Raw genomic sequence first — 13784 nt, forward strand, 5'->3', positions numbered from 1 at the left:
ACTGAGTTTGAAGGTAGGCCTTGAAATGCATCCACAGGTACACCTCCAAATGACTCAAATTATGTCAATTAGCCTATCAGAAGCTTCTAAAGCCATGACATCATTTCTGGAATTGTTCAAGCTGTTTAAAAGCACGGTCAACTTAGTGTATGTAAACTTCTGACCCACTGGAATTGTGATACAGTGAATTATAAGTGAAATAATCTGTCTGTAACAAATTGTTGGAAAAATGACTTGTGCCATGCACAAAGTAGATGTCCTAAACGACTTGCCAAAACTATAGTTTGTTAACAAGACATTTGTGGAGTGGTTGAAAACGAGTTTTAATGACTCCAACCTAAGTGTATGTAAACTTCTGACTTCAACTGTAGATCTAATATGTTACTATGATCACTATGACTGGACTAAGTAAGTTTAGCTCTCTGAACACTTCAATATGAAAATAGCTTTATCAATGCAATTCAGAACAATGATCATTATGACGGATGTTGTGAGTGGTTGGTACCTGGCAGTCTGGGTCAGAGCAGACACTGCCCACGGCTGAGAGCTCGGTGCCGTTCCTGGTGCCACAGAACCTACAGGCGTCTGAGCTGCTGGAGGCTGGTTTCCCTGCACATAGAGGCAGAGCATTAGCTATGCACAACAAAAGGATCATACGACATACACATCCCTGTCATTAACATCACACGGCAGATCAACAGTCATGACAGCCGGTGTCGTTTTATGATCGTAAAGAATTAGAAAGGTAGAAGCAACAAGTAGTAGCTCCACTTTACCTTCTAATAGGCTCGGTGGAAATGTAACCATATTCAGTCCCTCTCAGATCTACACAAGTGTCTAGGGGGGTAATGGTAAGCTGGGGTTGTTTCTGGACAGTGCTAGAAAGGGTCTGTTACCTGTGTGCTCCCTAAACTCCACCATGGCCTTCATGGTCTTAGAGTCAGCCAGAGCCATGAGCCAGAAGAGCTTTGTCCTCCCACAGCCCTCGTGGAGGTCCACTTTGATTGCCTCCTCTTCCTCCTTAAACACCTGGAGAGAAACAGCAGACTAGGGTTACCGCCATGTTGAATTATATTCCTGTCAGAAAGGGATGCTGTTGTAATATGAATTGGATTGTAGGGTGTTAGACATTTTCAGAATGAATGGTAATATTGAAAATACAGAGCATGACTAATCAATACCTTAAGCTAAATGCATGTCCAAAAACTGTCTTGTAAATTACTATAGCCAACGTAGGGGGAAAAATCATTTTAGGTTGTATTTTGTGTAGAACATCTTTAACATTTATAGGTGGTCAGGTCTTCACAAATGAGGGTATACACATTACTGCAGGTGGCAAAAAAGGGGAAAGAAGAATTACATTTTGACAGGCTCCCAGTCTAGTGCCTTCAGAAAGTATTCATATTGCTTGACTTATTCCACATTTTGTGTTATAGCCTGAATTAAAAAACTCCTAAACAGATTTATATACACAATAATGTCATAGTGAATACATGATTTTAGAAAATTTTGCTAATTTATTGAAAATGAAATACAGAAATTTAATTTACATAAGTATTCACACCCCTGAGTCAATCGTTTGTATAAGCATCTTTGGCAGCGATTACGGTTTTGGGTCTTTCTGGGTAAGAGCTTTCCACACCTGCATTGTCCAGCATTTACCCAATATTCTGTTCAGAATTCTTCAGGCTTTGACAAATTGGTTGTTGATCCTTGACAGAAAACCATTTCCAGGTCTTGCCATAGATTTTTAAGTAGATTTAAGTCAAAACTGTAACTCGGCCACTCAGGAACATTCACTGTCTTCTTGGTAAGCAACTCCAGTTTGGTAAGCAACTCCAGTATAGATTTGCCCTTGTGTTGTAGATTATTGTCCTGCTGAAAGGTGAATTAATCTCCCAGTGTCTGGTGGAAAGCAGACTGAACCAGGTTTCCTCTAGGATTATGCCTGTGCTTAGCTCCATTCCATTAATTTTTTTATCCTGAAAAACTCCCCAGTCCTTAACGATTACAAGCAAACCCAGAACATGATGCAGCCACCACTGTGCTTGAAAATATCGAGTGGCACTCAGTAACGTGTAGTACTGGATTTGTATTCAGGATTAAAAAAAATGTTTTTCAGTATTATTAAGGACGCCTGAATCTTTGTTGTGACTGGGTGTATTGATACAACATCCAAATTGTAATTATTAACTTCACCATGCTCAAAGGGATATTCAATGTCAGATTTTTTTGTTTTGTTACCCATCTACCAATAGGTGCACTTATTTGCGAGGCATTGGAAAACATCCATGGCCTTTGTGGTTGAATCTGTGTTTGAAATTCACTGCTCGAGTGAGGGACCTTACAGAAAACTATGTGTGTGGGGTACAGAGATAAGGTAGTCGTTCAAAAGTCATGTTAACCACTATTATTGCACACAGAGTGAATCTATGCAACTTATGTGACTTGTTTTAATCTGGAACTTATTTAGACTTGCCATAACAAAGGGCTGAATACTTATTGACTGAAGAAATTTCTGCTTTTCATTTTTAAGTAATTAGAAAATATTTCGAAAAACATCATTCCTCTTTGACATTATGGGGTATTGTGTGTAGGCAAGTGACATTTTTGTTATTTAATTTAACATATTTTAAATTCAGTCTGTAACACAAAATGTGGAAAAAGTCAAGGGCTGTGAATACTTTCTGAAGGCAATGGAATGACTGGGAGCAGATTGCCACCTACAGGTGAATGTGGGTACTATACTGACCTGTCTCTGATGGGAGCGTGTGCGTCGGTGCAGGTGGAGGAAGCGGTCACAGTCGGTACACAGGTTACCACACATGTTACACAGGATGATGGCTGCAGTCTCGCTGTCGTCATGGTTATCGCACATAGGCTGTGGATGAGAGCACAAGACTTTCGGTTACGACCTGAACACCTCGGCAAGGCTGTGCACAGACCTTTCAGGGGGCAAGTGCAAAAAAAAAAAAAAATGCACTCCCAGCTTGAATTTGTGACTAGTTTAAGGAAACTAGGCGTATGACGCCCATCACTATTTCACAAGAAAGCCATTTGGCAGAAATGCCTTCTATAACATGTGAACTTTCATGCCATCTGTAAACACAAATAAAATTGTTACATTACGAGCCTAGTTGGTTTAGCCACAGAAATTTCATTTCAAGTTCAAGTGTACTGTTAGCTAGCTAACGCTAGCTGACGTTACGTGTATGATCTGTGTAGTAATATTATTCATATCTCAGAGTCATTAGCATTGCTAGTTATAGCCTAATGTTACAGCAGCTAGCTAACATTGAACCTGGTTGGTTATCTACCTGCAGATTCAAGCAGGGTAGTAACGTTATGAGCTGGGAATAAGGCTCATGGTTCAGCTAGCTAGCAACACGTCTAAACAAAAGACTCCACTATGCAAGTAACCATTTCAATAGAATGTTCATGATGGTACTGCGACAACTGTCGATAGACATAGCTGGTAAATTCGCTCTGGCTATCTACTCCAATTTCAGAGCACTCACACATATTTAAATTGTTGCCAGCAGCACAGTTACAGTCAACAACGCTCTGGATAACATAAAGTTAGCCAGTTGAAGTCGGAGGTTTACATACACCTTAGCCAAATACATTTCTTCACAATTCCTGAAATTAAAACTAGTAAAAATTCCCTGTCTTAGGTCAGTTAGGATCACCACTTTATTTTAAGAATGTGAAATGTCAGAATAATAGTAGAGAGAATTATTTATTTCAGCTTTTATTTATTTCATCACATTCCCAGTGGGTCAGAAGTTTACATACACTCAATTAGTATTTAGTAGCTTTGCCTTTAAAGTGTTTAACTTGGGTCAAATGTTTCGGGTAGCCTTCCACAAGCTTCCCACAAAATGTTGGGTGAATTTTGGCCCATTCCTCCTGACAGAGCTGGTGTAACTGAGTCAGGTTTGTAGGCCTCCTTGCTCGCACACACTTTTTCAGTTCTGCCCACACATTTCGATAGCATTGAGGTCAGGGCTTTGTGATGGCCACTCCAATACCTTGACTTTGTTGTCCTTAAGCCATTTTGACACAACTTTGGAAGCATGCTTGGGGTATTGTCCATTTGGAAGACCCATTTGCGACCCATCTTTAACTTCCTGCCTGATTTTTATTCAATATATCCACACAATTTTCCTACCTCATGATGCCATCTATTTTGTGAAGTGCACCAGTACCTCCTGCAGCAAAGCACCCCCCACAACATGATGCTGCCACCCCCGTGCTTCACGGTTGGGATGGTGTTCTTCGGCTTGCAAGCCTCCCCCTTGAATGTAGGCCTTGAAATACATCCACAGGTACACCTCCAATTGACTCAAATTAGGTCAATTAGCCTATCAGAAGCTTATAAAGCCTGACATTTTCTGTAATTTTCCAAGCTGTTTAGAGGCACAGTCAACTTAGTGTATATAAACTTCTGACCCACTGGAATTGTGATACAATGAATTATAAGTTAAATAATATGTCTAAACAATTGTTGGAAAAATTACTTGTGTCATGCACAAAGACTTGCCAAAACACTAGACAAGACATTTGTGGAGTGTTGAAAAATGAGTTTTAATGACTCCAACCTAAGTGTACGTAAACTTCTGACTTCAACTGTAGCTAGCTATACACTCGACCGGACAACTGGGGAAAAGGCGCAACCGGGCACGGGTACATGGCAGTTCAACATGCTCAACCAACGGACAGGGTGGGGGTGGTGGCGACTTGCGGGTAGTAGTTTCTGAACAACAATGACAAAATAATAACCTCAGATTTAAAAAAATCTTCACATATGTTGTAGCTTAGGTCTTAAGATTTTTGTGTTGTGCCCGCCATCTGTTGAGACATGTTCTTGAACACACATCATGTTTTGGCTGCTAATTATGCTAAAATTGGAATAACATTTTTTATAAAAAAAAATGTTGAATTTTACCCCTTTTTCTCCCCAATTTCGTGGTATCCAATTGTTTAGTAGCTACTATCTTGTCTCATCGCTACAACGGGCTTGGGAGAGACGAAGGTTGAAAGTCACGCGCCCTCCGATACACAACCCAACCAAGCCGCACTGCTTCTTATCACAGCGCCATCCAACCCGGAAGCCAGCTGCACCAATGTGTCGGAGGAAACACCATGCACCTCGCTGGTGTGCGATGAGACAAGGATTTCCCTACCGGTCAAAACCTCCCTAACCCGGACAACGCTAGGCCAATTGTGCGTCGCCCCACGGACCTCCCGGTCGAGGCCGGTGACAGAGCCTGGGCGCGAATCCAGAGTCTTTGGTGGCACAGCTGGCGCTGCAGTACAGCGCCCTTAACCACTGCGCCACCCGGGAGGCCTGGGAATAACATTTTAAGTAAACTTTTAAATTATATTAGAAAGACTTGACTTGAATGGGAATATATGTTTTTTTAAATTAATGTCAATCTATATAAACATAACATGACCAATTAAGTTTACATGCTAAGGTGGATGGACCTGCAGTCATCTTTGTGATAGTATTTAGAAGTTAACATTTAAATTACATTTCAATGGTGTACCAGCGAAACTGCAGTGGTCTGATGGGATCAATTCTATGAATCCTATTTCTATGATTGAAATTACACTCACCCTGTATTCAAGAGCACAACACTAAAACCTCAGATGATGTGAATTAAGGTCTAAGCTACAACATATGCAACTTATTTTTAAGGAATACTCAAATAGTTTAACTTTTCCAGTGATAAAGTGATAAAGACAACTTTGTTTTGCAAAAACAGTTCAACTGAGCACCTTAATCTTGTGAAAGTTTTAGCATTCAGGTCCTACTTCCATGAGCAAACATGTATGGAAGTTTTGTTTAAATCAAAAGGGATGCTGTCAAAAGGTGATTGAATTAAAATTGATTTACCATATAGTCCTATGAATGGAAATTTAAAAATGATCGTATTTCTAAGGAATTCGCTTTTGAGTGCTTTAAAGCCAATCCATTAATTAATGCATTATCTCAACGGGCTACAATTGAAAACAGCTTCTGATTGTATTGGTTACAAGTTACAATGCAAAGTCTTGACTCTATATTGCTTTGCCAAAGTGCACATGTTCTATGAGGCCAATATGGACAAGTTACCATCTGTTTCTGCTGTCCATCTTTGCCCATCCAGCGGCCCGAGGACAGCCTGTCCACATGATCCTGGTCCAACACACACAGAGAGGCCAGGGCCAGCCACAACTACAGTACAGAGAGAAAGGACAGAGAGGATAAAGGAGAATATCCCAAGAATGTACTCAAATACACTAACCTGACATATGTGTAAGGACAAACATCTGTCACACACACACACAGAGTGCAGTTCATACAAATGCTTCACCCACACGCCAGACCTGGGTTCAAATACATGTGTATTTTGATTATTTGTTATAGCTACTTACTTTCTGTGTATTGATTATTTTCAAATAATGTGGCCAAAATATTTGAAATAATTTTTAAATAATGTCCTATAAATGATAATGTCCCACTATAATGTCTTACTTTTTGAAAATATTTTCAAATACTTATTTACAAATGCATTATTTCAAATACACCTAGGTTCAAATGCATGGTTGTATTTATTTGATTTAAAAATTTCAAATACATGCCAATATTTTCCAAGTGTATTTCCAAACACATTCCAATATTCAACTCCATTCATAGGACTGACTATATGATATGTATGTATATATATGTATGTATGTGAAAATATGAACAGCTTTCGCCAACTTTCAGCTACCAATCATTTGAAGGTGTAGATAATGTTAAAGAAAGTAGAAGTAAAAGTATGAGAAGAATGTTGAAGTAAGAATATAGAATATATATATATATATATATACATACATACATATATATATATACATACATACATACATACATACATACATACATACATACATACATACATATACATACATACATACACATACACATACATACATACAGTGCCTTGCGAAAGTATTCGGCCCCCTTGAACTTTGCGACCTTTTGAAACATTTCAGGCTTCAAACATAAAGATATAAAACTGTATTTTTTTGTGAAGAATCAACAACAAGTGGGACACAATTATGAAGTGGAACGACATTTATTGGATATTTCAAACTTTTTTAACAAATCAAAAACTGAAAAATTGGGCGTGCAAAATTATTCAGCCCCTTTACTTTCAGTGCAGCAAACTCTCTCCAGAAGTTCAGTGAGGATCTCTGAATGATACAATGTTGACCTAAATGACTAATGATGATAAATACAATCCACCTGTGTGTAATCAAGTCTCCGTATAAATGCACCTGCACTGTGATAGTCTCAGAGGTCCGTTAAAAGCGCAGAGAGCATCATGAAGAACAAGGAACACACCAGGCAGGTCCGAGATACTGTTGTGAAGAAGTTTAAAGCCGGATTTGGATACAAAAAGATTTCCCAAGCTTTAAACATCCCGAGGAGCACTGTGCAAGCGATAATATTGAAATGGAAGGAGTATCAGACCACTGCAAATCTACCAAGACCTGGCCGTCCCTCTAAACTTTCAGCTCATACAAGGAGAAGACTGATCAGAGATGCAGCCAAGAGGCCCATGATCACGCTGGATGAACTGCAGAGATCTACAGCTGAGGAGGGAGACTCTGTCCATAGGACAACAATCAGTCGTATATTGCACAAATCTGGCCTTTATGGAAGAGTGGCAAGAAGAAAGCCATTTCTTAAAGATATCCATAAAAAGTGTTGTTTAAAGTTTGCCACAAGCCACCTGGGAGACACACCAAACATGTGGAAGAAGGTGCTCTGGTCAGATGAAACCAAAATTGAACTTTTTGGCAACAATGCAAAACGTTATGTTTGGCGTAAAAGCAACACAGCTGAACACACCATCCCCACTGTCAAACATGGTGGTGGCAGCATCATGGTTTGGGCCTGCTTTTCTTCAGCAGGGACAGGGAAGATGGTTAAAATTGATGGGAAGATGGATGGAGCCAAATACAGGACCATTCTGGAAGAAAACCTGATGGAGTCTGCAAAAGACCTGAGACTGGGACGGAGATTTGTCTTCCAACAAGACAATGATCCAAAACATAAAGCAAAATCTACAATGGAATGGTTCAAAAATAAACATATCCAGGTGTTAGAATGGCCAAGTCAAAGTCCAGACCTGAATCCAATCGAGAATCTGTGGAAAGAACTGAAAACTGCTGTTCACAAATGCTCTCCATCCAACCTCACTGAGCTCGAGCTGTTTTGCAAGGAGGAATGGGAAAAAAATTCAGTCTCTCGATGTGCAAAACTGATAGAGACATACCCCAAGCGACTTACAGCTGTAATCGCAGCAAAAGGTGGCGCTACAAAATATGAACTTAAGGGGGCTGAATAATTTTGCACGCCCAATTTTTCAGTTTTTGATTTGTTAAAAAAGTTTAAAATATCCAATAAATGTCGTTCCACTTCATGATTGTGTCCCACTTGTTGTTGATTCTTCACAAAAAAATACAGTTTTATATCTTTATGTTTGAAGCCTGAAATGTGGCAAAAGGTCGCAAAGTTCAAGGGGGCCGAATACTTTCGCAAGGCACTGTATACATATACACACACACATATACATACATACATACATACATGTATATATATATATATATATATATATATATATAAATACTTCAAAATGTATGTGAAAGAAATTGAAATAGTATTTGAACCATGGCCCGCGCACACGCGGCGGTAGTGTGATATGAAAACAGCCGTACCCGGGTGGTGGCGATGCAGCGGACTGGCGAGCGATGCTCCTCCTCCATCTTGGTGAGGGCGATGATGGTCTCAGCAATGGCGTTCTTCGTCACCCGAGACCAGGCGTCTGACAGGTGTCCGGCAGCCATGTCTTTGACCAGCTTGATGATGATCTCAGCGATCTGAGGGGGAGTGGATCCCTTCATCCACCAGTGGCTCTCCCCCCGGCGAATGTAGCTGCACATGGAGAGAGGCCACCAATGTGTTCAGTGTGGGACATAATACTACAGAGATATGATAAGCAAAACAAGGAGAAATCACATCTGATAAGACAATATACAAACAACCACAAATGAGAATTGGTTTGAGAATATCTCAAAATGCTTGTTGATGAAGTCATGTATTGTTTTTGATAACCCATCCAGGTGGGCTACCTTTATAGTACCAGGGTTGTTAGGGCACAACACTGCAAAACGTCTAGCAAAGGAAAACAAAAACAAGCTTTTTTTATTGGACAAGCCCACATAGTCATAGTCCCTCCCCATTTCACTGTTTTTTTTTACAATTTTATGCCGAAGAAACAACACCATCACCCAGGTACATCTCAAAGTTGTGGTCTCACCTGGAGTTGAAGATCATGGGCAGTGTGACCGTGGTAACGCCTTTGCCTGCCGCCGTGCCGGAAATGGTGGTTCCCTTGGCCTTGAGCTGCACGGTGAGTGCCTTGGCGATGCAGCCCAGGAACATGTCCAGGATGCCCAGCTTGTTCCAGTCACCCTTCTCGGTCGAGTGGATGATGTCACTGATATCAGCAGGCGGCAGGGCCTTGACGCCGATGATGCTGGCCAGGCGCACAGGCGTCACCTCGGGGAGGACACGACGGAGGAGAGAGGTCACCTGGGAGAAAGGGGACAGGTGAAGAGTGAGAATGGATAGCCATGTGGTCAATGTTATCAAACGGTTGGAGTGATATACTGTACATCATGCAGAGATTTTCTTTGGCTTTACTGATGTTATAGGGGGACTGAATTCATTGATTTCGCCAAGTTTTTTTTCCACCATTACTGATGCAAAAAGAGTTGGGAGTGAGTTATGTTCGCTAATAGCCTACCGTTGTGTGTTCCTGTTGACTTGAAATATCCCAAACAGCCACCGTCCGTGTGAACAATGGCATAGCAAACGGGTGATGCCACATGACAACGCAAACTTGACTGGTCAAGAATCTCAAGTTCTGAGCATTTCCATATCTTTAATGACAGTTGTTTGTGATGTTAACGTTAGCTCATGAATGTAAGGATGTTTGAGTTCGAAAAAATAAATCAGATGTTAATATATTAACCCATAATAGTTATTTATATACATACGTTATATGACAGTGCATTTGGAAAGTATTCAGACCCCTTGACTTTTTCCACATTTTGTTACATTACAGTCTTATTCTAAAATTAATTAAATTGTTGTTGTTTTTCCTTATCAATCTACACACAATACACCATAATGACAAATCAAAAACGTGATTCCAAGTCCACTTGTGGTAAAGTCAGTTGATTGGACATTATTTGGGAAGGCATACACCTGTCTATATAAGGTCCCACAGTTGACAGTGCATGTCAGAGCAAACACCAAGCCATGAGGTTGAAGCAATTGTTCATAGAGCTTCGAGACCGGATTGTGTCGAGTCACTGATCTGGGGAAGGGTACCAAAAAAAAAGTCTGCAGCATTGAAGGTCCCCAAGAACACAGTGGCTTCCATCATTCTTAAATGGAAGAGGTTTGGAACCACTAAGACTTCTTAGAGCTGGCCGTCCGGTCAAACTGAGCAATTGGGGGAGAAGGACCTTGTTCAGGGAGGTGACCAAGAACCAGATGGTTACTCTGACAAAGCTGTAGAATTCCTTTGTGGAGATGGGAGAATCTTCCAGAAGGACAACCTTCTCTGCAGCACTCCACCAATCAGACGTTTGTGGTAGAGTGGCCAGACGGATGCCACTCCAGCTTGGCATTTGCCAAAAGGCACCAGCATGAGAATCAAGATTCTCTGGTCTGATGAAACCAATATTGAACGATTTGGCCTGAATGACAACTGTCATGTCTGGAGGAAACCTGGCACTACTGTGAAGCATGGTGGCAGCATCATGCTGTGGGTATGTTTTTCAGTGGCAGGGACTGGGAGACTAGTCAGGATCGAGGGATAAGATTTACGGAGCAAAGTACAGAGAGATCCTTAATGAAAACCTGCTCCAGAGCGCTCAGAACAGAACAGAGACCCTACGCACACAGCCAAGACATTGCATGAGTAGCAAGGGACAAGTCTCTGAAGATCTGGGGTATTGTGTGTAGATAGAGGAAAAAATCCCTTTTAGAATAAGGCTGTAAATGTAACAAAATGTAGATAAAGTCAAGGGGTCTAAATACTTTCCGAATGCACTGTATTATGACATTTTGGTATATTTTTGTTCGCTTTGGTCTTTGGCAAGGGTTTTTTCGGCTGTTCGTGCAGGCAACATTTTTTTCTCAAGGCAAGCCAAAGCCAGTAGCTGAAGTCTACGCATCTTGGTCAATGAAGTCTACGCACCTTGTTGATTGGTCAACAGTAGGGATTCTTCAATTAAGTGTTTGTCATTCAACGAGAGACGACTCATTTTCAAGCACGTTATTTCATTGACAAATAATGCACCAAACATCTCAGTTAGATGTAAAATTCCAGGACTAAGATCTCCTCGGCAAAAAAAAAAAAATGAATGTTAGATTTCTTGAGTTATCTTAGATAAATTCTGACTATATTGAGGAAGTCTCAATATGGACCAACATCACTATTGATGTTTTTTCTAGTTTGTCAAGTGAAAGTCTTTATTTCACCAGGTAGGCCAGTTGAGAACAAGTTCTCATTTACAACTGCGACCTGGCCAAGATAAAGCAAAACAGTGCGACACAAACAACAGAGTTACACATTGAATAAACAAACATACAGTCAATAACACAATAGAAAAAGTATATATACAGTGTGTGCAAATGAGGTAAGATAAGGGAGGTAAATAGGCCATAGTGGCAAAATAATTACAATTGAGCAATTAAACACTGGAGTGATAGATGTGCAGAAGATGAATGTGCAAGTAGAGATACTGGGGTGCAAAGGAAAAAAAAAAATAATAGTATGGGGGTGAGGTAGTTGGATGGGCTATTTACAGATGGGCTATGACAGATGCAGTGATCTGTGAGCTGCTCTGACAGCTGGTGCTTAAAGTTAGTGAGGGAGATATGGGTCTCCAGCTTCAGTGGGTTTTTTTTCAAATTGTTCCAGTCATTGGCAGCAGAGAACTGGAAGGAAAGGCGGTCAAAGGAAGAATTGGCTTTAGGGGTGACCAGTGAAATATATCTGCTGGAGTGCGTGCTACGCGTGGGTGCAGCTATGGTGACCAGTGAGCTGAGATAAGGCGGGGCTTTACCTAGCAAAGACTTCTAGATGACCTGGAGCCAGTGGGTTTAGCGACAAATATGAAGCGAGGGCCAGCCAACGAGAGCACACAGGTTGCAGTGGTGGGTAGTATATGGGACTTTGGTGACAAAACGGATGGCACTGTGATAGACTGCATACAATTTGTTGAGTAGAGTGTTGGAGAATATTCTGTAAATGACAGAAGTCAAGGATCGGTAGGATAGTCAGTTTTACGAGGGTATGTTTGGCAGCATGAGTGCTTTGATGCTTTGTTGCGAAATAAGAAGCCGATTCTGGATTTGATTTTGGATTGGAGATGCTTAATGTGAGTCTGGAAGGAGAGTTTACAATCTAACTATACACACCTAGGTATTTGAAGCTATCCACGTATTCTAAGTCAGAACCGTCCAGAGTAGTGATGCTGGACGGCGGGGAGGTGCGGGCAGCAATCGGTTGAAGAGCATGCATTTAGTTTTACTTGCATTTAAGAGCAGTTGGAGGCCACGGAAGGAGAGTTGTATGGTATTGAAGATCGTCTGGAGGTTAATTAACACAGTGTCCAAAGAAGGGCCAGAAGTATACAGAATGGTGTCGTCTGCGTAGAGGTGGATCAGAGAATCACCAGCAGCAAGAGCGACATAATTTATGTATACAAAGAAAAGAGTCGGCCCGAAAATTGAACCCTGTGGCACCCTCAGAGACTGCCAGAGATTTATTTTATTTTTTATTTTATTTTACCTTTATTTAACCAGGTAGGCAAGTTGAGAACAAGTTCTCATTTACAATTGCGACCTGGCCAAGATAAAGCAAAGCAGTTCGACAGATACAACAACACAGAGTTACACATGGAGTAAAACAAACATACAGTCAATAATAAAGTATAAACAAGTCTATATACAATGTGAGCAAATGAGGTGAGAAGGGAGGTAAAGGCAAAAAAAAGGCCTTGGTGGCAAGGTAAATACAATATAGCAAGTAAAACACTGGAATGGTAGTTTTGCAATGGAAGAATGTGCAAAGTAGAAATAAAAATAATGGGGTGCAAAGGAGCAAAATAAATAAATAAATTAAATACAGTTGGGAAAGAGGTAGTTGATAGGGCTAAATTATATGTGGGCTATGTACAGGTGCAGTAATCTGTGAGCTGCTCTGACAGTTGGTGCTTAAAGCTAGTGAGGGAGATAAGTGTTTCCAGTTTCAGAGATTTTTGTAGTTCGTTCCAGTCATTGGCAGCAGAGAACTGGAAAGAGAGGCGGCCAAAGAAAGAATTGGTTTTGGGGGTGACTAGAGAGATATACCTGCTGGAGCGTGTGCTACAGGTGGGAGATGCTATGGTGACCAGCGAGCTGAGATAAGGGGGGACTTTACCTAGCAGGGTCTTGTAGATGACATGGAGCCAGTGGGTTTGGCGACGAGTATGAAGCGAGGGCCAGCCAACGAGAGCGTACAGGTCGCAATGGTGGGTAGTGTATGGGGCTTTGGTGACAAAACGGATTGCACTGTGATAGACTGCATCCAGTTTGTTGAGTAGGGTATTGGAGGCTATTTTGTAAATTACATCACCAAAGTCGAGGATTGGTAGGATGGTCAGTTTTACAAGGGTATGTTTGGCAG

At 41.0% G+C, this 13784-nt stretch overlaps 1 protein-coding gene across 24 annotated transcripts in view; it reads right to left on the bottom strand.

Moving 5' to 3' along the window:
- The window catches only part of LOC110519948 (E3 ubiquitin-protein ligase MYCBP2), a 344395-nt gene that overhangs the window by 40861 nt on the left and 289750 nt on the right, over window positions 1-13784 (bottom strand). For 23 of the 24 annotated variants that reach the window (XM_036974062.1, XM_036974063.1, XM_036974061.1 and 20 more), the window contains 6 exons: window positions 9357-9631; window positions 8755-8971; window positions 6122-6223; window positions 2753-2881; window positions 897-1029; window positions 506-609 (listed from right to left, as the gene is read on the bottom strand). In XM_036974062.1, the coding sequence (XP_036829957.1) occupies window positions 506-609; window positions 897-1029; window positions 2753-2881; window positions 6122-6223; window positions 8755-8971; window positions 9357-9631 (960 nt within the window). The remainder of the gene's footprint in view (window positions 1-505; window positions 610-896; window positions 1030-2752; window positions 2882-6121; window positions 6224-8754; window positions 8972-9356; window positions 9632-13784) is intronic. The other variant, XM_036974030.1, reaches the window with a different exon arrangement.

The sequence above is a fragment of the Oncorhynchus mykiss genome, chromosome 3 (genome assembly GCF_013265735.2).
Source record: "Oncorhynchus mykiss isolate Arlee chromosome 3, USDA_OmykA_1.1, whole genome shotgun sequence".
NCBI classification, from domain to species: domain Eukaryota; kingdom Metazoa; phylum Chordata; class Actinopteri; order Salmoniformes; family Salmonidae; genus Oncorhynchus; species Oncorhynchus mykiss.